The 23,561-nt window shown below is 36.9% G+C and overlaps 1 protein-coding gene across 1 annotated transcript in view; it reads right to left on the bottom strand.

Moving 5' to 3' along the window:
* Window positions 1-18,527: 18,527 nt before the first annotated feature.
* Window positions 18,528-23,561, bottom strand: part of ABCC12 (ATP binding cassette subfamily C member 12) — a 49,497-nt gene continuing 44,463 nt past the window's right edge. Inside the window, exons 27-31 of the mRNA XM_026059673.1 lie at window positions 22,250-22,409; window positions 20,771-20,849; window positions 20,336-20,449; window positions 19,613-19,777; window positions 18,528-18,620 (exon numbers count right to left, since the gene is read on the bottom strand). Coding sequence (XP_025915458.1) covers window positions 18,528-18,620; window positions 19,613-19,777; window positions 20,336-20,449; window positions 20,771-20,849; window positions 22,250-22,409 — 611 coding nt within the window. The remainder of the gene's footprint in view (window positions 18,621-19,612; window positions 19,778-20,335; window positions 20,450-20,770; window positions 20,850-22,249; window positions 22,410-23,561) is intronic.

Below are 23,561 nucleotides of genomic sequence, written 5' to 3'. Positions count from 1 at the left end.
GTGTGTATGCAGTTGCTTTTTATTCTGGAGTTCGAACTGGTAACCCTCTTGATTAACTAAATCTGTATGACCTTAGATTTTCTATCATAAAGCTGTTTTGTTGTTTTTGTATCACAGCAATAGTTAGAAATATTTCAGATATTGGTCTTCCTCCCTTTTTTAAAGAAGCCCAGTAACTTTCACCAGTGTTTGCAGTGCTCAGAAATGCAATTACAAAATTGTATCAGGAAAGGTTTTAGAAGTCAGTTTTTGCTTTGATATTGTGGGACTGAGTTTGTCAAGAGAAAGATTCTATTCCCCCAAATTCTTATTTACTTTTCATAACCTGTGTTCTTAAAAACCAAATAAAACAAAATAAAAACTGAGTGGCATGTGTAGCATCAGTTAGGAAAGGTACCCTCCCAACTAACACACTGGTGTTTCCCAAGCCTGTTCTATTTAAAGTTCAGCCTTTGTGTGTGTTCAGTGAAGGGCTTTGTCCTGAATTAATTTGCACATGTTTTTCGCACCAAAAGTCACTGTGAGTTGAGGATGGGGTGTGAAAGGAGCGCAAGATCAGTTTGCCCCTCCACTTCTGATGAGCGTTAAATATAAACTAGAGGATGTTGCCATTGCCAATTAAGAGCTAGATGGAGAGCTCCAATCCTATTCACCTATGGAAGACTGTTGAAAACTCAATTTAATTGCCAGTCAGTCTCCAGTAACAGAGGCAATTTTGAAATAGAGGAGCTGGGAATGATGCTAAAGAAGTTGTTATTTTTTAAAAGTCTTTGGTAAACAGATTTCATTGAAAAAATGAAAGAATGCAGCTAAAGAACAAATCTTCATTTGTATACCTCTTGTCAACTGTCAGGTTAGTGAGCTGCTTTGGTAACAGCTCTGAGAATTCTTTCTCTTCCTGTTGCTTTGAAAGGGCTTTACTGTGTTAAGCTAACTTCTTAAATTCATCTTACGCTTTTTAAAAATATGGTTGTGTTGTCTTCCATGTCAACTTTTAGTTTAAATTGTCTTTGCAGTGGGTATATAAAAGTAACTGCTAACAGTTTCATTGCTTTTGTTCCTCTTTTTCAAGAACACAAGAATAACTGCTCCTGGACCTGCAGTTGTCACTGTTGGACCCTGTTTCTTGACTGTGATTCATTCTATCCCTTCCCCCTGTTCTTCCTATGGGAAATAAGTCTTACTTTCAGTGTATATCCATCATTCTTCTTTTTGAACAAAGAACTGAAGAAATAATTGTACTTCAGGCAGTATGTTGAGACAGCAAAAATTCATTGCAGATGAACAGGAATTCCAGTCATACATTTGCTTGCAAACAAACTTGGATTCCATTTTACCCTTTTCAACTTTCAGATTCATGCAAGTAGTATTTTGTCTTTCCCTCCACTAAACAGAATTATATTTAAAAGTGAAGACTGTAGTGGGAAAAGGCCATGTTTTCCTTTGTAAGTTGCATATATGTCCAGAATCCTTTCTCCATCAAATTGCTGTCCTTATCATTTATCTGACTGCCTCTTCTCAGTTCTGAAGTTGTTGGGCTTTTTCTATGGCTTGATTAGGTTGTAAGTTCTTCAGAGCATGGACAGTTTAACTTCCTGCACCTCGTACATTTGTGTTGCTACATAAGGGCTATACTATGACTAGCTTCCTTGCTGGAGGACAAGAAGGGAATACAGTTAGAAGATGCAAGAAGTCTCTGGCACAGGAACTAGCAGGTAAGATGATGGTGATGAAAGGACCACAGTTTATCCATGCAGTCTGTATTCAGAGTCACAGAGGGCCCTTCAGTGTATTACAATCCATTTAATTGCAAAGAAGATCAGTCTCAGATTTTTCCCTAGACTCTCTAGAATGTCTGTGCATATGCATGAAGGCTAGTTGAAATACCTTTCAATTTACTCTGTCCTGTGTAGTGACTGTGGATGAAAAAGGACACTTCACTGGTTGTAGTGATCAGTGTTCCTTGGTTGGTAGCTTTATGATTCTGCAATTACTCAAGACCATGCTTCAATATTATAAAACTGAATATGAATTCTTAGTTATTATTTCTCTTACTGGTACTATTTTTAGTGCAGTGATTGAGTTACTGACAAACAACCTTTGGATCTCAATAGACAGCAGACTTTCTTTAAGGTTTGCTGTTTGTAATAGAAGACATGCAATGTTCAAAAAATGCCTARATGTTATACAGAAACATTGAAGAGACTGTTAAGTTCTCAAGAAGCAAACTGGGTGATCATTGCCTGATCTCTTTCCCTTACGCCTAGCTTGGTTCTGCCTGTGTGCATCTAATACTTAATGGATGTATGGGAATTACATGAATACACTTGCAGGCAAAATTTGGACCCTCTATATTTCTCATTTCTCTTCTTCAGTATGTTTCATGAATGTTACCAATGATAATGGCTATGTTCTGAGAGTTGCTTGTATTTTTGTCTCTTGGCTTTGTATTCCTGAAAGGCTGGAGAAAGTTGAAGTAGTGTATATAGTATTGAAATGACAACCTAATGAAAATTATAGCCAATAAATATTTATGGTATGTTCTAGGAGAATGTATCTCCAAGATAATTGCTTTTTTGATAAGACTAATTTGAGACTCGTATTGGAGAGGGAGCTAAAAGTTACATGGAAAGGTAATTCTTAGCCATTTTTTTGCTCTTCTGATCCTGGAACAACTTCATACCAATCAGACACCGAAGGATGAAGAGACTTTCACTGATTGTTAGTAACTCCATTTGGCTGTTGCAAATGTTCAAAATTTCTATAGCTCAAGATTAGTACAGCTACACTTGTATGCCAGCTGAAAGGGGAGTATTAGAGGTACCTTTGTACCAATTGTGGATCTCCTTGTGCTAGGCTGAGACAACCTGTGTAAATGGCCCTGGAAAAACATGTTTTTTTCTTTTATTGTTGCTGTTGCCTGTTGTGATTGTAAATCAAGAAAGAAGCCACCTAAGTAGAATACATTACAATATTTTGATTATTTTTCAGTGATACAATATTTTAAAGCTATAAAATAACATCAGGAAAACTAGAACTACAAATATCTTTCTCTTTAATTGTGTGAAGAGATGCTTCACTGCCTCAAAGAGAAACAGAAAAACCCATTCGGCAATGTTTATGCAGTCTTCCACTGTGCGTCCATATTTGGTGGTCATAAGCTTAATGTGTCTGTGAAAAAGTAATCAGCGTGGAGGATTCCGTGGTGTGGTTTTTTTTTTTTTTTTTTTTTTTTTTTTTTTTTAAAGTGCACTTTATAGGCAAAGCTCTATGACCCTGGCAAAATTTTCCATAGAGTAGAAAAGTGAGTTTGACAGTGTGTGTTCTAACTGAAGCATACGGCATTTCAAAAATCAATCATTTCTGCTTTAGAAGGACTCTGTTTCTTCATTCTTTCTACACAATAAAATCTAACTGATCTATTCTGATTTGTAATGCTACTTACATGTGTATATTTGCTTTCTCTTACAATTTTCCTAGGCAGATTTACAAACAGGAGTTCTGTTTGCTGCTATACCATCTCAGCCTCTGAAAAAGCATGGAAACTTGAACATGCGTGCAAGCAACTCTTGTACTTAGCAGCATAGGCTGCAAATTTTAGTGCAGTCAGGATTCTTTGCTTCATCATGCTTTAAATAAAATCTTGAGGAACAAGATGTCTCCTACTTCTTGTAGGTTAATACCATCCTAAAAATATAAAGTTGGAGGAGATCTTATGCTGTTATTTGCTTTTAGACAGCATGCATATACCCATACTTTCTCTGACAGATGCTTAAGCAAGCTGTTTTTTTAACAATCCAACAGTGAAGAAGGATGAGGAAGCTTTGGACGAATCATTTAATTGACCAGAGTCTTAATTTCCCCATTTGCAGTCAGCTAGCTATCTTTGGTGTAGTTAATAATTTAGTAGAGTGAATACAGTAATAATTGAAAGAGGGGTTGTCATACCCACATTGGTCTCACATTCTACTTTCTTCCATAAAGACCTTCGTAATAATCAGGTTATATCCAAATCATCTAAATCCAGGTCGTTCCAAACCTCAGGGAACCATAGTAAATTTTGGTGTTTCTAACCAAGATGCATCTTTGGAACCTTTTGTTCATTCTGTCATCTTTCACTCTTCATCTGTAACTCCAGAATCATTTTTTTGCTCAGCTGTCCTCTTATTTTTCTGTGTATAAATCTACCTATCTCTGCCTCTGTGTATTTTTCATGCTAARTAATATCTTGAAAGTGGTCTTCTACTAAAAATGAATGGTTGTGTTTTTTCTCCTCCAGCCTTGGCTGTTTTAAAATTATCATTTATGGCTTCTTCCAACTCATCATCTGCACCCTAGCCTAACTATCTCCAGCATTGCTATTGTTTCCCCATTCGTTTTTGGATACAGTTCAAAAATTATACTCCTTATGATTGCCTTATTCCAGTCTAACCTACACATTCCCTCCCTGTCTCTTCATTTCTTTCTGTATTTCTCTCTGAGCTTTCTCTTCTAGTCTCTCACATCATCCTCTTTATCTGTGCCTATCATTTACCAGCAGTATTGCAAAAGGGAAGATAAGTCTTTATGCACCTCTCTATTACTGTATTTTTTCATCTTTGAATGTCTAATCTGAAAATTAATGCTATAGGATCATGGCTTCATGCTAGGAAGACCTTAGAATTCAGTCTTATTTATTTTGGATCATGATCCTGTCTGATCCTTTGGACACATCATATAGCAGCTCTGCTCTGCTTCTTTGTAAAATATTTACTGTTAACTTAGCTCCAAAGCATACAATGTGGACTGTGGTGTTTCATTACTTTGGGTTGGCTGCTTTGAAAATGATGCTTATAACTAATTATCACAAACTAGATTCTGCTATACATGTTCACAGTGAGTAGAGCTTTACTTTACATATAATCACATAAGCAGACTTCTAATATAATATGGCATGGTGTACAGACTAAGGGCAACACTGTCAGGAATAAATTGTAAAGCTCAAGAGATCTAGTTTGACTACTCCTAATGGCAAAGCGTCTGATTTTTAAATACAATTTTCTGAGAGTATTTTCATATTATATTTTCAATGTTATGTTGGATTTCAATGATGGATTGTTAAATTTCATGCAAAAATATAATGAGCTATGTGTTAAGTAAATGATTTTTCTGTGGTTAGGGTTGATCAGTGAGGAAAGTCTGGAGGGAGGGGGATGAATTTACTTGGTGTGATTAAAAACAGTAACCAGGCGATTCTTTTGGCAACAGTGATGTGGGACACATCATTTGAAACTAACCTCGGGCTGTTACTTATTGCAGCTTTTCAACAGAAAAAGGAAGATTAGGGGAAACAGCTCCTGTAAATTGCATGCCTTTTTACAGAGTTTTTACCTTCTCCAAACGATCCTCTTGCTACTGCCTCCAGCTAGGCAGCTTCTGAGATGTGCACTGACTTAATGGAGGTCAAAATAATTTTAAAAGGAAAAAACAATTTTAACAAGAGATCTGCCTCATAGTATGTTATTTAACTTGAGCTAAAATCAACATTTCTGAGTGCCGAAGAGCTGGCCTTTCCTATCAGAAATGAACAGCATCAGGGCTTGGCAGGAGCATTTTATTTGAGTTGTCCCATCACATCATTAATTCATTTGGAATTCACTGTGCTTCACTAAGATAACAGTGATCATAATAATTTCACCCAGTAATAAYGTAGAGGGCTTATAGATTTTCAAATCCTCCCAAAACATGGACTAAGTACTTGTAGAGATGGTAGCTCCTTAACCAAAGTTCAACTGCTGACAATAAGAATTTTATATGTATTCTTCTGCCTAAGGGTAATAAGCATGAGTTCATCTGTCTTTGTGTGTTCTTGGCAAGATAAAAGTGTAAAACACCTTTGTCTCTCTTTGCCTGACCTTTTCTTTTGCCAGTGGAGCACAAGAAAACCATCTTTTATATGCTTTCTGGAATGTTACAGATACAATGCCACTGAAGAACTGGAATCACATTTAATGGATATAAAATGCCTGCAGCCCTAAGTGTTTCCTATTTCATACAGTTTGCACAATTTTGATTTTTGATCATTTGGTCAAAAGAGCAGAGAGTGAAGGATTTACAAAATTGTAGGATTTCTGAATTTTAGGTGTTCAAATATTAATTTGTTAGAGTATTAAATGGCAAGGCTTTGTATTAGTATATAATTTTAAATCTGAAAATCTCAGCCATCTAGAGCTGGATGAAATTACTTGCCTTATATCTGTTAATGGTGTCACTGTAAAAAACCACAGATGTCTCCTGTATCTCTACTRCATGCTCTCTTCCATGCTTTTATTGTGTATTCATCATACACTTAAAGACAAATTCTGGAAAATATGGGTAAGCAAGGTGAATATCTTAAGTTACAGTCGGCAGCTGCAGATGACTTTCAGTGAGAATTCTAAGCTGTTTTCCTTATTTGTTACATGAGCTTTTGAAGGGTCCCCAATAAATTATCCAATAAGCTCATTGCTATTCCATTTTCTTCATCATGGTCTTGCACTCAGAATGCAGCACCCCTCTACCTCCTCCTACCCGCCCCCCAAAAAAGGAGAAAGCTCGTAAACCTCAGGTCACAGTACATGGTGAAGGGGAAATACAGACAGTTTCAATTGTGGGCACCAGTGAAGTTGCTAAAATGGATGAGGTTGGTCATGACAAAATCCCTCTGTTTTATAGATGTGATTTTGATTTGCGTAAGGGGAACCTGAGACCAGACAAATTGTTCTGTCAAAGATTCAGAGTAGAATACTTGAAAGGGGAGGCTTGCGCGTTGTGTCATCAAACTGCTGGGTGGGAGGCAGTGTGGAAAATATGCAAGGAGGTCATCCTTCTAGAGCTTTTGTATAAAAAAGCTCCAAAGCTCTTTCCAGGAGTTTTCCTCCCCAAATGGGGTGGAGCTACCCCTTCAATATCATGAAGAGGGGGGAATAAAATAATAGATCTGTCTGCATCCACAGCCATATGGTTCCTATTTCCATAGGCTCAGCAACTTCAGTCGAATGTTAGCAAGACATGTTATATCTCCGTTGCATATCAGATAGCTGTTCAGGTGTTACCACTTGTAAGTTTGTTTTAGAAGCTTAAAATGAGACAAAAATGTGGTAACAATGTGTCTGAAAACTATTTGCTTCAGTTTTAGATGAAGTCCTGGATTAAATGCATGTGGGAGGGTTTGTGCACAGCTCATTCTCTTGCTGCAGAAGCCAGTGGGGATGCTTGTGGGGTAATTTAAGGACAAATATGGATAAACAAATTAATTGAGAAGCAATAGCAGTGACCTAGCTTTTGCCTTCAGTAAGATATTGTCATGCACCTCTGATAGACAAAGCTACCCTAGCAGTGATTTAGCTGGCTGTTGAATCACTTTCCTTCTGGAAGGTTGTACAGAGACAGTATAGGTGTATTATGCTACTGCTGCTCCCAGGAGATGATGCAGGAAAGTGTCCCAGATCTCTGTATGTGGATAATTATTAGCTGAAATAATAGTTCTTTGCAGTCCCGAGGAAGCTGGTGTGAGAGTGTCTTTTGGACTTTTCTAATTTGCTCAGAGATTATGGTGGGCTAGAAACCAGCTGAAGGCCTGAAACAGTTGCCTGACGATTTTGAAGTTTTTTGAGTTCTTGCCTGATAAGAATTTGTAGCTATGTATCTTCTTGAGAGAGCGTGGATGAAGAAACACAAATCAGTTACACAGGTGGACTTAAGCTCCTTGAAGCTCTATTCAGAAAACACTCTAGGACTGGCTTCCAGAAACAAACACTCCAGACAGTTAATATCAACCATGCTTCCACCTTTACAGGATTTGATTATGACTTTTTATTTTTTTAATCTAAAGTTGTGTCTGTGCTATGGGGTTACTGGTGTATTAGAGCCCGCAGAACCTCTAATGGATTCGTCATCTCAGCAAAGTTGCAATTTATACTGCTATAGTGAAACAGATCAGTGGAAGCTCACTTTCACTAATACGTAAATGTATGAGCGTTAGGGGCTTGTGCTAGCACAGCTACTCCGTGGAGGAAAGCATCTAGTTGACACAATATAGATTTGTGATGGCTTAGTTCAGATTTGGAGAGGGAAGGGAAGGTTTCTTGTTTTTGCTGTTGCTTTTGAGGCTCTAGCCAGGTGCCTTGGATACTAAYCCCAAAGCATTTGGTTGACATCTTAAAGCTTCCTATATAGATGTACAATTACTATAACTATACAGTTTTGGTAGAATATACTTCCCTCACATAGCATTACTATTTGCATGCCTAGCTTTATAAAATGAAATGTTAGTCTTCATTTTTGAAGCTGTTGTGCATTTCAAGTGAATAAATCGAGTTTGGTTGTGTTCTGCACTGTGCTCCGCTCATTTCTGTAAAGTAGCAAGGATGTGAGTTTCCATAAAAAGGAGTTACACTGTGTCCTATTTAATATTCCTGCTGTTAGTGCTACTTTTGCTTTCTCCTGATGCTAGGCTGGTTGCAATCACTTCGACAGTTTCTTTTCCTGATCCCAAAATGTAGTCCTAAAATAAACTGGTGACGTGCACAAGCTCTTCTGGAGCCAACAAACTGTAATGTGACTTTAGATTGAGTAACAGTGGACAGACTACTTATATTTGCAACTCTGGAGCACCGCAGTGGGATTACATTTAGAAGATATACAAAGCATTTGAATTTTAACTCCCATGAAAATGCAAGGTGAGGCAAGAGCCACTGCAAAAATACTGAAAAAGTTTTGGGGTAAAAAAAGCTTGGTTGCTAAATTGCAAGGTGATTTTGGGCCAACTGCTTCTCTCTGTGTTTTGTTTTGCTTCCTACCCTTTCTCTCTCTCTGTTTTAGCCTGTAGCTCTGTGAACAAGAGCAGTCCCTTTATAATGCCCAGCCTGCCATGGTGCCACCTCAGCCAAGGTCTAGGTTGCTCCATTTTGTACAAATTAAAGCAGATTTGGGGGAGCTGGCGCAGGCTAGAGATGATTTGGGGTTGTGAAATTCGGATCTGGATTTAGAGCTCTACTAACCAAATATTAAAAAGGCTTTTCTCATTTTATGGTATGTTTTCTTTTGTTTTGTTTCCATGCACTGTGTACACAGTAAGGTGTAATTTGAGTTCCAGAGAGCATACACTGTAAATGCAGAGCCTGTGAAATTCTCGTTTACGTCTTACTTCAAATACCTGATATTCTGTGCATCCCAGTTTGGGGCTCAGATTTAGGTTATGGCCAGTAATTTAAAACCATAATGGTGAAACTTAGAGCTTTATATTTGAACAGGAGAAGAGTCTCCCAGTGAACACAGAGATTTTATGGGTGAGGGTAAACAAAAAGAAAGTAGTGTCTCATGGTTTCATGGTAATTCCAAATTAATTGTGTCTGTTCTCTTTTATGAAAAATACTTTTTTTGTTTATGGAGAGGTAGGTGCTTTCTCTGATGTGATTATTGGGAGAGATGATTTTGCTCTCAGTGCCAAATCTGGAGCTCGATTTTCAGATGCTGATGATTGCATGTGGAAAAATCACTTATCTAGCATTTTACTATATAATTTGTCTGGGACAAGTGTGTGAGGATACTTCTTCAGAAAAGAATTAATTCTTATTTATTCATGTCAGGAAGACGATAAGAGACATTTGATTCTTTTTGTGTTTTTTTTTGTTTTTTTTGTTTTTTTTTTTTTTACCCCAGAGCAAAATGTCACATTACCAACTCTCTCTGTCAGTTCTTTATTCTTTTTCATGTAGATTTGTCAAACTTTCTGGTTAAGCAAGGAAATTTTTTTTTTTTAATATACATTGGATTCTAATGGGAGATTTTGTGATGAAAGAATGAAAAAACTGGAATCACATTGTAGGACTTCAGTGGAATTTATATAAAGATTGGGATTGGCAAGAGATAAACTAGACTACTTACTGCTTTTAATAATGTATTATCTCTGAAAATGTTGATCAAATAATTTTTTTAGTAAAAAAAATAATAACCTCAGTGCACATAAGATTGCTGATTCCTTTAAAATCTTGAAATTGAATTTAAAAGTAAAGCTTTTCAGCATATTTTTAGATGATGTAAAATAAATAAAGTGTTGGAGCAAAGTCAGGTTTCATGTCATCATTCATAGCTTCTCATGAAACATCTGTCACATCTCAGACTAAAAGAGAGACCAGTGGAAACAGCTTCATGCTAAACCTGGGATAAAAGGTAAAAGGAGGCTGTCTTGCTAAGGAAATGGAGTAGAAAATAAATACTGAAACTACGTATTTATGTCATGAAATGATCACTGTTTTTTCATAGTTCTGAATGTTCCATTTCCTCTAACCAGAGCAGCACCTAGTGGCTGAAAAAACAGAAAACTTTCTCTGGAAATAGAGTGATCTACTGGTGGTTAGCTGGGGGGTCAGGATCAGGGCAGGGGAGAGGTACTTTCTGATCACGTGTGGAATAATTCTGTAGCAAGGACTGTAGGGTTGCTATGGCTCGGTTAAGTGCTACAGTAATTTGCATAACATTTTCTGCTGAGAGATCTCAAATGTTTTGGATTACCAACGCCCACATAAGCCATACAGAATCTTCAGCTCTAAGAATCTCAGAACATACTGGGACAAACTCAATGCACCCGATAAGCACTTTGATTTCATGGATATAAAAATAAAGTTGCAGATGCTTTGACATGTTTTAGGATTTATATCTATTCTGTGTAAAAAGATTAGGTTGAAAAGAGGTGTTTAAATATTAAATAATATTTAAGGTTTGTATGCTGTCTTTGACCTTGGCGAAATATAAGCAGCAGCTGTGTTTATAGTTTGAAACCAGTATTCACTTCAATCCTGGAATACCTTCCTTTTCCCATTCAGTTGAGGTGACATTAATTTGTCTGTTTATCTAGATGCTATGTTTGTTCATATTAAAGAGAAACATTTTGCAAACTCTTAGATTTCAGTTCTGCACTGGGGTATAGTCACTATGCATCTCCCACAAGCTCAGGATTTAGGCAGATGCAGTGGGGAGAGTTGGAAAATGTCATGCATATCCTATTCCTGTATTTGCTGCTTTTATCTCATATGATATAGCCTTATGTGCTTGAGGTTGTAGACAGCCCCACAGATTTTAGTGAAACAACTTACAAGAGTGAAGTGCCTGCAAGACCATTTCAATCTGTTTTTACCTTGGAAGTGTCTAGCACTTTAGCAAGAGGAGGGCTAAGAACAGATTTTTCAAAAGAGCTCAGAAAAATAATGAACTCTGTTTAGAAACCTGGCATTGAGCATCACAATGGGAGCTGCTGGGTGCCGAGTTAGTTGTGAAAGTTTAACTTCTTCAAATGTTAAAAAGGGAACAGAGGATTTTTTTTTCCCTCTTTTATTTGATTCCAGTTGTGTATATGCAAACATGAATGTCAGTGGTTTTGAAAATCTGGCCATATGCGGAAAAGCTAGAGTCAAGACAGTCTTTTGGGGGTGCTTTACGTTCCTGTTTGAAATTAATTTGCTAATGAAATGTAGTCTAATAGATTGGCTATAAGGAAAAATTGAGTGTACCCATATGAATTTCTTTCTTCAGCCARCTGTGGTTTGTTAAGGGTCTGTGACGCTGGCTCTTTGATTTTGAAGGTTTACCCAATTATCTTGCTGCGTAGCATAAAGCAGTAACCTGTTATTTAGACTTCTTTTTGAGGATTTTTGAGTAGTGGAACTATAACTCCTGATCTGCACTTAATTGACACTGAAGATGTTCACGTTTATTCAAATAGAACTAAACACTAAGATGTRTAATTTTGATGCCAATTAGTCTAGTCAAGTAAAATTAGCTAATAAAAGACTGTATTTAACTGGTGGAAGAAATGAATATTTATGAAACAAAACAAAAAATTTCTCACTATTCCAGCCCCGTAGAACATACAATGCTATTGCAAATGTAAAAAGGTGCTAAACAGCAGTGAAGTTTTACATACGTGGACTCTTAGAGAAAACATGAGTAAGGCAACAAGCCTGCACTGTAAAATGACAGGAGCAGGTTGTCTTAAGGACCAGTGGCTAGCTGTCGGTTCTAGCTGAAGAGAGGTATGGTGATCTCTGTAAAAGCCCAGGAAGGTGGAGCAGGTATGGTTGTCAATTTTGGTTATAAGCAGAAGGAAACTGAAGAACGGCATCTCCTTGCTAGAACTCTAGGAGAGACTAGAAAGTGCGGAGTGGCTGTGTTAGCTGTTTTGTCGTGAGAAGTTGCCTAAAAAGTAGCTTTGGGGGGTCTCAGCCTGCAGGAATTGCATAAGGAGGCTGAAGTGTGGAGAGTGATGATCCACAGGAAAGCAGAGGACTAAGGATTTTTTCCCTGAAGCGTTGTAATCAGTTAAGCAGTGAAGTGGGAATTCATCTGATATGTTGTAGAATTAGCAACAGCCCAAAGCYACGATGGGGGTACTACTGGATATGTGAAAATACATACTGAATTTACTGGGAATACTAAACCAGAAGAGAAGCAACAAGTCTGTAGACAACTGTCTCCAACGCTCTTTGGTCTGTGATTGTTCTCCAGTTCTTGTGGACCAACTAGTGCTGAAGGCAGTCCCTTGGAGCACYCTCCCTTCTTGTCACTGCAGCCCTCTTCCTTCAAAGACCTCTTGGCCAGTAGTGTTCTCTATTCCTGCTAAGAGGAGTGTTAGCTGCAACTCTGGATCTTTTTTTTTCATCAGCTTTCAAAGTTGTGAAAAAGTAAAGCAAGGTGTTCCTTTTCCTGACAGCAGGTTTTCATCTTCATATTCTTCTTGGATAGCAATCAAGCAGACAAGGGGACTCGTACAAAGTTCTCTCTGGAGCTTTCAATATTCTGAATATTTGGGGCTTGCAGTTAAGTCAGTCTGGTCTGTGCTGTTCGTCAAGTTCTAGACATGCGGAAACTAAGGCAGAGACCTGACTTGATCGTTGTTACATAACTTGATAGAGAAATCCATCTGTTCATGTAAGTAGGGCTCAAATCTATAAATGGCAAATGCTGTCAATCAGTAATATTTTTATATAGTATCTGCATGTGATCTGGTCACACCACTTGGCATACGTACAAGAGGTTTCTAGCATTTATGTTCACCTTTTGGGGAGCTGATTTGTATTTGAGGAATGATCTTGTTTTTGAGGTTGGACTTTCCCTATCATAGCTGTTAATGGATTGATAAAATTAATGCATAAATTACATGTACCATATCTTTCAGATTATTAGTATGATAATTGCACCAAAAATAAAACTACAGTGTTAAAGTGAAGGTATTTAAACAATATTGCTGACTTTTGAAATCTCATAGAACTATGTACATCTAAAAAGACTGCCTCCATAGCCTTGTAATAATCCAGAGACAAATTTGAAAAAGATGCAGCTTAATTAAAAAAAGCATGATTCTTTGTGCAATCTCTATCCCGTGCATACCACCTCCTGTTCAGCTTCCAGCAACAGTGATTTGCTTGTTCAGTATCTGTATCAACTACAAATGGTGCAGCCTTAATGAATCTGAGTCCTTTGCCGTTTGCTGGAGATGGCTGTACTATGCACACTGCCCCCAGCCATGCCCCCAGGGAAAAGCCAGGCTCTGTTTCGGACTGCAGCACTATATGTCAGGAGAAGATTTGAGATTTTGAGTGGAGAGGGCCCCCGATTTGAAGCAGGCTGTTCCAGCTACATCTGCTTAGGCTCAGAACTTGAAAAGAGGCTGAATAGCCCTGAGGGAGGATAAGCAAAAGGCAGAAGAGGAGAAGCGATAATGGTTCTTTTTATGTGGAGTTTACAGGCTGCACAGCTGCATGAAGGGAATAGAATTGAAGGCTTTGCTGGTCTGTGTGTGTCAGTTTGGTTGAACAAATGTCCTGTAAATAAATCAGAAATTCCAGAGAGCCTTTATTAAACCTGGGCCTCCTGTGAGCTCGCTTGTAGCTGTTCAGACCCTGATTATTATCTTCTGATGGAGACTTGGCTGGCAGTTCATGTATCCCTACCAGAAAGGAAACAGGACAAATATTGGCACTTGGAAGCATTAAGTGGATTTGAAGCCATCTGTAGTGAATTCTGATTTGATTAAACGATTGCTGTATTTAGGCAGCTTGTGATATATAATTTTGATCCTGTATAATTCATGCAGTTTAAGGAAAATACTATATATCAGTTTATGACCAGTGGTACAGTAACATCTTTCAGTGTGATTAAACTGTGAAATTATGTGCAATGTTAATTTGGAGTTTGGTTTGAAGCTTCAGATATCTGGGACGATCAGATTTCTTACTCAGCTAAATTCATATTTTTATCCAAAGAGAACAAGAGAAAAAGTATGCATGGGATGGCATGGGTGAAGCAGACTGTTGCTGTCACTTTTCTGCTACAGATGGTCTATATGGTGGTTATAGAACAGAGCTTGCTCAAAATGTGTATGAGGTCTGCAGAATATGAAATGCAAAATGCAGTTGTAAGGGGGAAAAGTTCTTGGTCCCCTCTGGACTTTAATCAAATAAACTGTAGTGATCCTGCTTATTGGCATAATTCAAAATGTGTTGGGTATCAGAACTCTGGAAGGGACAGAGGAGAGAAAGATGGGTGCTTCCTGACAGCRATGAACATGCAGTACGATGAACAGGGTTCTGCTTAAGGTTGTTATTGCTTCCGATGCACCGCAGATCTTTTGTAGGAAAGGTTAAGYTGCCTCTACATGAGACTATTGATGACAGTTATGAACTTTCATATGGCGGCCATTAAATAAAATTGTCTTTACTGGAACTGGGTTAGAAGATGGAGACTAAGGCTGTATTTTGAAGGACCAGGAAGCAGGCCCGCCTAAGCTGCATGTGCACTTCAGCAGGTTGAAACCGTGTAAGGCCTGATAGCAACTGAGAGGTGAGCTTAGGGAACATGTAAAGGAGAAGTGATAATGAAAAACTGGTTTGCTTATTGGCTGTTTGGATTGATATAAGGAAAAATGACTCACTGATTATTGGCAAAGTTACTCTAGGGAACACTTACCTTTTTATTAAGATATTAGCATAACTTTTCAAGTGAAAAAGTGTGACAAGCATTAATTATGTTTTTGAGGTCATTTGTCATAAGAAGCTATTGATAATTTGAACTCAGCTATTAGCTTTTTATGGACAACATCTCATAGCTAGTCATGCAAATGACATCACTGCAGCGACATACATTACACTCGTGCTGAACTGAATACCTTGCAGATGCTTTTGGACCCCAAAACTGAGTTAATTGGAGGAAATGGCTGGCCTACACAGAGATCTGAGTTTGTGCTTTCACTGTTTGGATTAATATTTTTCTGTGTATTAATTATTATGGAATAATTATCTTAAATTTCTCTGTTCATAAGTGTACTAATCTTCTATGACATGTCAAAATCTGAAACTTCTACATGATTTAAATTTAGTTTGGGGGAATAATCCCTYTTGTGATTTCTAGCTTCTCCCCTAATAAAAATCTACAATGGGTTTCTTCTTTTCACCCAGGTGCCTATACTTTAAGATTTCCTGGAAAGCTGAAACATTTAAGTGTGTGGCTGAGTTGGAACTCATGAATTAGTAATGATGTTTAGGTCTATTTCACTGTGTATAAAGAGAATTCTGCTTTGCATTAATCACATTCTTAAATGGAGAAGGCACTTTCTGGTCTAATCAATAACTTTTCCTGTTATAAAATACAGAGATAAGTGACTTGTTCAAAATTAGTGTGTCATTAAGAACAGGATCTATAACTCTGACTCCCAAATTTATCTGCCGGACCATGCTTTCCTTTTCATTGCTCACATATGCTGTCTTTTACAGTATGGCTTGATTTTCATGTTAGTGTTTTAGTATACTGGAAACAGTTGAATCATGTTTAATATAGGTCTGATCAGTCTTTCCTTGCTCCTCAACTGTGGTGAAAAACATCTTAAAAACCATATTGGTAGAAAACCGTAAATTTAGGGTAATCGTTAACTTCATGAGAGATTTTAGAAATTACTTTTGTTGATCAGCTGATTGACAGTAACGAGGGCTTTTATACTTTAATTTAAAGCTTTCCACTTTGCATTTGCTAGTATTCTTGCTTTTTATCTGGAATTTTTGTCAAAAAGTAGTTTTTAAAAATCACAGGAAAGATAAAGGTATGTAAAAGGCTTGTCTGACATGATATGTTTAAAATGTGGAGCATACAGAAATACTGCATGGACTTTGTCAGTGAATTAGATGCGCTAATATATTTGCTGACAATTTCTGCCTCAGTGAGCAGAAACCAAAAGACTGCCCATGTTATCATAATGCCAGATAGTATTTTCTATGACTAATGTAAAACGCTTTATATGTCAATACATGGCTCATTAAAAAATCTTTTAAATTGTGTATTGTATTTTCTGCACTGTGAACAGTTGAATGATGAAACACTGTTCTTTAGAAAACATCTGTGTTTTTCTTTTAATTATGCCTAAGCTTTTATAGCAGCACATAATTGGAGACATAATTTTGCAGGCTGTGTTATTTTGGGGTTAATTTATAACATCCGAGTGCTTGGCCACCTTACAGCTTCTGCAGATTGGGTAGTTGGACAATTAAGTGCTGTAAAGTATGCCTGCAGTTATCTGTAGCCAGAAAATAAGGTGCAAAGTTGATGCMAGTGTTCAGGTCCTTTTCAAATTCAGAGATAGAATATTAGCATGAGATTTTTACACGTATAGATTGAAGCAATTGATGTGGAGTATCAGTTATGTAGGCTTTGGAAATAGCTTGCTCTACCAGCAGCAGTACAGGTATGGGGAGCAAGAAAATCTTCTCTGAGGTTGTGATCCTGCAGCAACATAAACTGATCCAACTTGGTTAGCTTGGTCCCATCCTGTCSTCTGGCTGTGGCATTTGTGCGGCCAGGACGTGAGGGGGTTTAAGGATCTGAACTAGCAAAAAATTCACCCTACAAAAAATTTAGTTTTCTACCAACTCAGCAAACTGATGCAGCTCTCCAGGAGATCAAATGACTGCTAGAGCTGGCATGGGTGGAAGGAGAGTGCTGCAGTACAACTGTGGTTAGGGGAAGCACCAGGGCGTATCAGCCCTAGCTTTATTCAAACAAATCTGAATATCTTTTAGAAATCAGAAACCGTACTTTTCTTTACTTGCGTACAATTATTTGCAATATGCATTGTGTTGTGAACTAATAAAATGTTTAACTTGCTACTTTTTGTCATTAGAGATCCCAAATAATCTTGCATACTTCAAAGAGATGTTTTCATCCATTATTGGACTACTATTATATATGGAATGAAATTGAAGAATATTTAGTAGTAATTGAAGAATATTTAGCAGTATGCAATAACAAGGGAGATGTACTGTCACTGTTATCAGCGCAGTCATCTTAAAAAGTATGTAAGTTTTAATTGTATCAAATAACCATATTGTAGTTGCATTCCACTTCAGCAATTAATACAAATCAGAATTCAATTTTGGCCATAAAAACTACCCAAAAGTTGTTTTTCAGATAACAGCCCATTAGTTTTGAGAATATTTTTGAAAGCTCAGTGTTAATTTATGCTGTTTTTTTTCCTCAGACTTTAATGTATCTTCAAAGTATGTAACTGAAAAAATAATACTGCAGCTCTGAAAAATGTCTTAATAAATATGAAAAAATATAAGTGATAAGAGTTGGAAGATGTTTTTCTTATTTCTAGAGAGAGGAAAATATAGTAATAAATTTTCAGGTCCAAATGTCTGTGCACAGGCATGTAAAATTATTAGATAGTCTCTGATTCTGTATCAGGAGAATAAAATGTCCTTGCAGGAGAATGAGTGCTGATATTTGAGGCCCTGAAAGAAATATCAGAGGAATGCATACAATRCAGAAAGACAAATTTGGTGAAGCTATGTAGGAAGATGCTTTTTTAAACATACTTCATCCATAARCAGCAAGTGAGAATAAATTGAAAAGCGTACTCTAGAGTGGATAAACATCTTATTTTTTCCAGTTAGTAATGATTAATAAATCACGTGTGATAAATAGTTTGATTATCTTTACAAAGCATGACATTAAACCGTATTTAATTTTTTGGATCAATAAGCTACTGCATTTTGAAAAGAACTTGAAAGTTTAAATCTTCACATGCTAAAGAAATACCAAAAGCTTCCAACATTTTCCCTTACAGTTTTATTTGAAACCCTTTGAAATTGTCCTGAACGCTGTAGTCTTTTGATCTTGTGTTTGTTTTCAGAGGCAGGTACAATGCTGAACTCTTTTGGATGGTGGAACATCCTGGTGTCAAAGAATGTCCCTTTTCTGTGGGCTACTGTAAGCCACATGCTAATGTGCAACTCCACATGTCACAACTTGGATGACATAAGGCATTCAGCTAGCATTAATAATAGCTAATTCTTGGTCTTTTTAGCTGATGTGACTGACAAACTTATTCTGTTACATGACTGTCAGCTATATCACAATGTTAAAGGATCGTCTTTCTGGGACTTGAGGAGATCTGAAGTGTCATTTATATTCAGTATCACTCGTGCATTTCCCCTGATCATACAGCCAAATGCCAAAGGCTTCTATGAGGCTAGTTTGTTTGCTGCTGCCAAGAGTGATGCAAAAGCAGAATTAGGGTTTTTTACAAGATCTTTTGGCTTGCCAAACTCAGCTACCTGCAAGTTAGAAGAAAATGATTAAGCATAAGTATCAGTGTTTCTCTGTTCTGCTCCCTATAATGCTAATTTGGGTGAGGGTATAGGACACAAAATACAACACAGAAATCTAAGTAGGAATTTCCTGTAGGTTTCTGATTCTAAACCAGATTGAGAGAAAAATTCTTGATACTCTGAATGTAAATTATCATTCTTGTGGTGATTCATAACTAGATAGAATTCTGCTGGTTAACAGATATAGCTGAAAATAAAACTCAATATCCATGTTTCTATTTTTAGAAGGCATTTTGTAAACTAGCACAACTCAGGAGGGAAGTTATATGGTCAGAGGACTTCAGAATTCTGGTTGATTAGCGGCTGATACACTGCTCCCATGACCATTATTAGTGGGCATAATCCTGAGAGGACATCTCAGGAAAAAACCTTTCATTGTATAGAAGTACATAGATGCCTTTAGAGGCTAGTTTGAGCAATAGTGGAAGCAACATAGAATTCATCTGAAGACTTAGACAAATTAGCCCTTTCTGAGCTCCATCTCCTCCTTCCAAAGTAGCTGTGCTGACCACTGTGCTATGGAGTCATTGTAGGTGACTTCCTCTGGTAAATAAATGAACTATTTCATGTAAAGGGAAAGAACATCAGTAATGAGTCTGCAAGTGTGCTTCCCATGCAATACCACTGTTCTCTAAAGATGAGAGGGGACCATACTGAAGTTTCTCAAATGTTTAATGGGGAGAAATATGCAGGATGTAAAAGCAATTTGAGGTGAGTTTAAATTATGGGAAGAAATAGTGAAAGTGTACATAAGGAGAAGTTTCCACATCAGATATGTGGAAAAGTTCACTAGCTATAGCAATGGTCCTTCAGAGATTTTATATTTGACTGCGCACAGTCCTGGTAAACGTACCATAAGGAGTAAGTGGACAGTGGCAGTGCATGGGATTTGATGACTTAACAGGCTTATTTCCTTTGTAATTGGTTTAATTCCATACCTTTCCGTTGCTCATCACCAGAATGTTGTCACATTCCATAACTGTGTCTACGCGATGTGCGATGGTTAAGACTGTACAGTCCTTAAAGGCTTCTCTGATTGTGCACTGAATTAGCGCATCTGTTTTGGAATCGATAGAAGCTGTGGCTTCATCAAGAAGTATGATCTGGTGAAAGAAAAACCCTTCAAGCATTCAATGTGGTAGCAATTTAGTGCCAAATATGAAGTCACATGATGTTTTCATACAAGAACAGAGAGAAATGTATATTGAAAACTAGGTAACTATCTTCAATTGCTTGTTATTTATAGTTCATCTAGAACAAGAGAATACATAATTAATTCACATGACCTGGGCTTAAGATTTTCTCAAGTTTCAAAGAATTTATCAGCTGTAATATTAGTAGTCCCAGACATTTAGCATGCATATAACAATTTTCAGGATTGGGCCCAAACAGAAATCTTTTCATCCTTTAAACACCAAAGGTACTTAACATGAGTATTGAACATTTGGATTAAAAAAAAAAAGGGGGAACAAAAAGTAAGTTTCAGTCAAATTGATCTTGCATATAAACCAGTCATGTAAATGACAGACAAATAATAGGTTATTTTTAGGTTCCTTTTTCCCTTTTCTTTTTTAGGAATTTTTAGGCAAAACATACTGGGTGTAGTACATGAGTATTCTTCTTTATATATATCTAATATAACAATCACTTCAGTTACTTACTTTTGAATTTCGAAGCAGTGCTCTTGCCATGCAAAGGAGCTGCCGTTCCCCCACAGAGAAATTCCCTCCGTTTTCAACAACGACTGCTTGCAAGTTTCCTGGGAGTTTTAATATCTAGAGCACATTAAAAAAATGACAAGACTTCATACATTCTTTATGCTGGTTGTGCTCCATTGCACATTTGTCTGATTTTATAATTAGTTGTGTGTCATGAATTTCTGGCAATGTTGTACAGTATAAAATTGAAAGGAGGAAACAATGAAGTAAGCACATTTTAGTTATAGTATACTCACACAAGTGAAATACACATTCATTATTATTGTTACAGCCTTCATGAAGAATTATATGCAGTAATAGTCAATAAATAATGAATTTTGATTCATTTTAGTATTTTTATCAGAAAATAAACTATAACTGAAAACCCAAAATACATACAGTATCTTTCATAAATGTTCTTTCAAGTGCTTGCCAGATCTGATCATCTGTACAGTTACTGAAAGGATCTAAATTATATCTGAAAGAGGAAGAAACAGTCTTTAAAAGAGGCAAAACACAAGATAATAGAGCCAAATAACTATCARGCAATTATTTTTAAATATTTGAGTGGTCAAATAACTTATCTGTATGCATTTTATTTTAATTTTTATTATAGAGTATTTTCATTGTTTTTTTGTCTACTTCAAATTTTTCTGCACTTGGGTACTTAGGGAGCCCAAGAGAAAGAAAAGCCCTGTTTTCCCAGTGTCTAGATAATAGCATTTGGGGACTCACTACTGTTCTAAAGAGAGAGCTATATTTTTATAAAGTATATTAGCTTCCTTCAAGCAATCATTGATGCTGCACATCTTATGTAATTGCTCCTTACCTCACTTCTGACTCTGGTCACATTAAAGCTTTTGTTATATTTACCTTTCTGTTAAATTATTTTTGTGAAAAGGATGGTATATCAGGGTAGCTTGGTGAACAAGTTGAGTAAAGTATTCCAAGACTACATAACAACGTGAAAGATGGCACTGACAGTCTTGCGAAAGAAAATGAAGTGGGCCCTAAGATTGGGTGGAGAGGAGTTAAAAGGAACGGGAATGGAGACTGGGCAAAAGCTGTCAGCGTTCATTATGTGCCGAAGATGCTGTTACTCTGCGTTTTGAAGATAAGTAAAAGAGAAGGTGTGCACAGTCCGAAACCACTGTAGTAACTTAAAAGTGGAGATGCTAGGGCTGAAATGAAAGGCCAGAGATGATGTTTGTGAGTAACATTTCGGATGGACTGGTAGGGTGGAAGGAGAGTGGGATCATCTATTGCAATGGGGAAAGAAGGAGCTAGAAAAGGTTTAAGAAGAACTCAGCTTGAAGTAACAGCTCTTCAACCCGGTATGTTGTACAAGGTGGCGACACATGTCCTACTGAAAAGGGAGAATTTTAAAAAATGGTTTCACTTACCCCTAGTTAAAAAGTTATTTTACTATAAAAAATGGGTTATTTCAAATACTTTGAAATAGTTTGTACTTTATATAGTTCTATTCTCAAAAATCTAGTTCACTGAGGATGTCTGGGTAAATGAATGTGAAATTTGGGTTTAGTTTCCAGCTTTGTTTCAGACTGTATAAATTTGAGGCATAATCTTGACCAAGATCTGTCTCCATTTCCTATTTCTATTGAGTATTAGTACTTTCTTTCTTCTACTTAGTGTTTGTTTGGATTGTTTGCAGTGTACAGTCTTCATCTTAGAAACCTAAAATGGAATTTGGATCTCACTGTTAGTGGAATTAGTAGTAGTAACAAAACAGTGCTGAGATCTCAGGGCTTTAAGCCCCTATAATAGCAGTGTGAGTTTTAAAATACACTAAAATACTGTATTATCATTTTTTGTTTTACTATGGAAAAATTGTGAATGTATAATTGTAACAACAGCTACCTTACTGTACCTATGAACAGAATGGGATCTTGAGGAATAACTGAAAGTTTTGTTCTTAGGTCGTGCAAACTAATTGTACAAATGTCCACGTTGTCTATTAGGATAGTGCCAGCAGTGGGTTCTACTAGTCGAAACAGTGCCACTCCTAGGGAAGATTTGCCTGTAGGAAATAAAACATGGAATGATTTTTTTTTTTTTTTTAAACGATTATCTAAAGTGGATACTGCCCAGATCTGGAAGGTTTTTCACTGACTGAGCTCTGATGGAATATCTTTCCCCATCCCACAAATAAAATACAGTATAATGGGCATGACTGGAAAATGTTAAAAGTTGTGTGTCTGTGCCATCCTATCATTATGCCACATCCATCATTTGGAGTGTGTGAGAGGAGTATGTGATTTTAAGGTGCGCAAAATTTGTTCATTTTCCTTACTTGTTCATTCTGGGCTCTCTGAACATGTTAAAAAGTGTACCAGTAATATTAAAATTGCTTTTTAATAAGGGCATTCTTTGAAATTTTGCTGAAAGCCACTTAAGGTTTTTAATCTTCAGAAAGGAGCATTAGTATATTAGATGAACAATGTAAAAATTGAACCTACACAGTTAATTCTCCTGATATAAGACAACTTACAAAATTAATGTACAGCAGGCCATATGAGCAATAGGCAATTTGACATGCGCAATAAAGAATTTAGAAATGTCCATGAAAATTCACAAGTTGATAAACTTTTTATTAACTAAAGATGATAAAATCTGATTTAACCTATGATGTTTATTGAACTGTGAATGGATAAACCAATATCCGTGAGTTGGGAAAATAGTTTTCATTATTTGCTGAACTGACAACTTTCTTTGCAGTTTGTGCGTAATTAAAGGGGAGGCTTCAAGACTGCCCTCCCTCTCTGCAGGATCTATTTACATGGCACAATGAGATGTTGCATAATGATACCAAAGTTAGATCCCAGTGTGTGAGAGATTAGAAGTCGTACTGCCATGTTCCCATACTGTTTCACATGCACTAAGAATCCATGTTTCTCAGTGTCGTTTGTTAACATGTATGGAGTACACTACACTGGCGTTGCTGTTTTATTCGGGGTAACTTCTTTACAATTGTCTTGGAATGTCATTGTACAGCCCTGCAGTATGTAGTGCAGAAATTTTCAATGTATGGATTATTAAAGAGTGTGACTTAGTGGTAGAGGTGGATCTTCATAGTATAAAAGCAGTTTTTAGATAAATCTATTTAGAAACAATAGTCTTTGAGAAATATGACATTAGGTGGCACAAGAAAACACAAATCTGACAAAAAGAA

This window comes from Apteryx rowi, unplaced genomic scaffold, assembly GCF_003343035.1.
Source record: "Apteryx rowi isolate R43461 unplaced genomic scaffold, aptRow1 scaffold_1, whole genome shotgun sequence".
Taxonomy (NCBI): Eukaryota; Metazoa; Chordata; class Aves; order Apterygiformes; family Apterygidae; genus Apteryx; species Apteryx rowi.
This window is presented reverse-complemented; position numbering and strand designations above follow the sequence as displayed.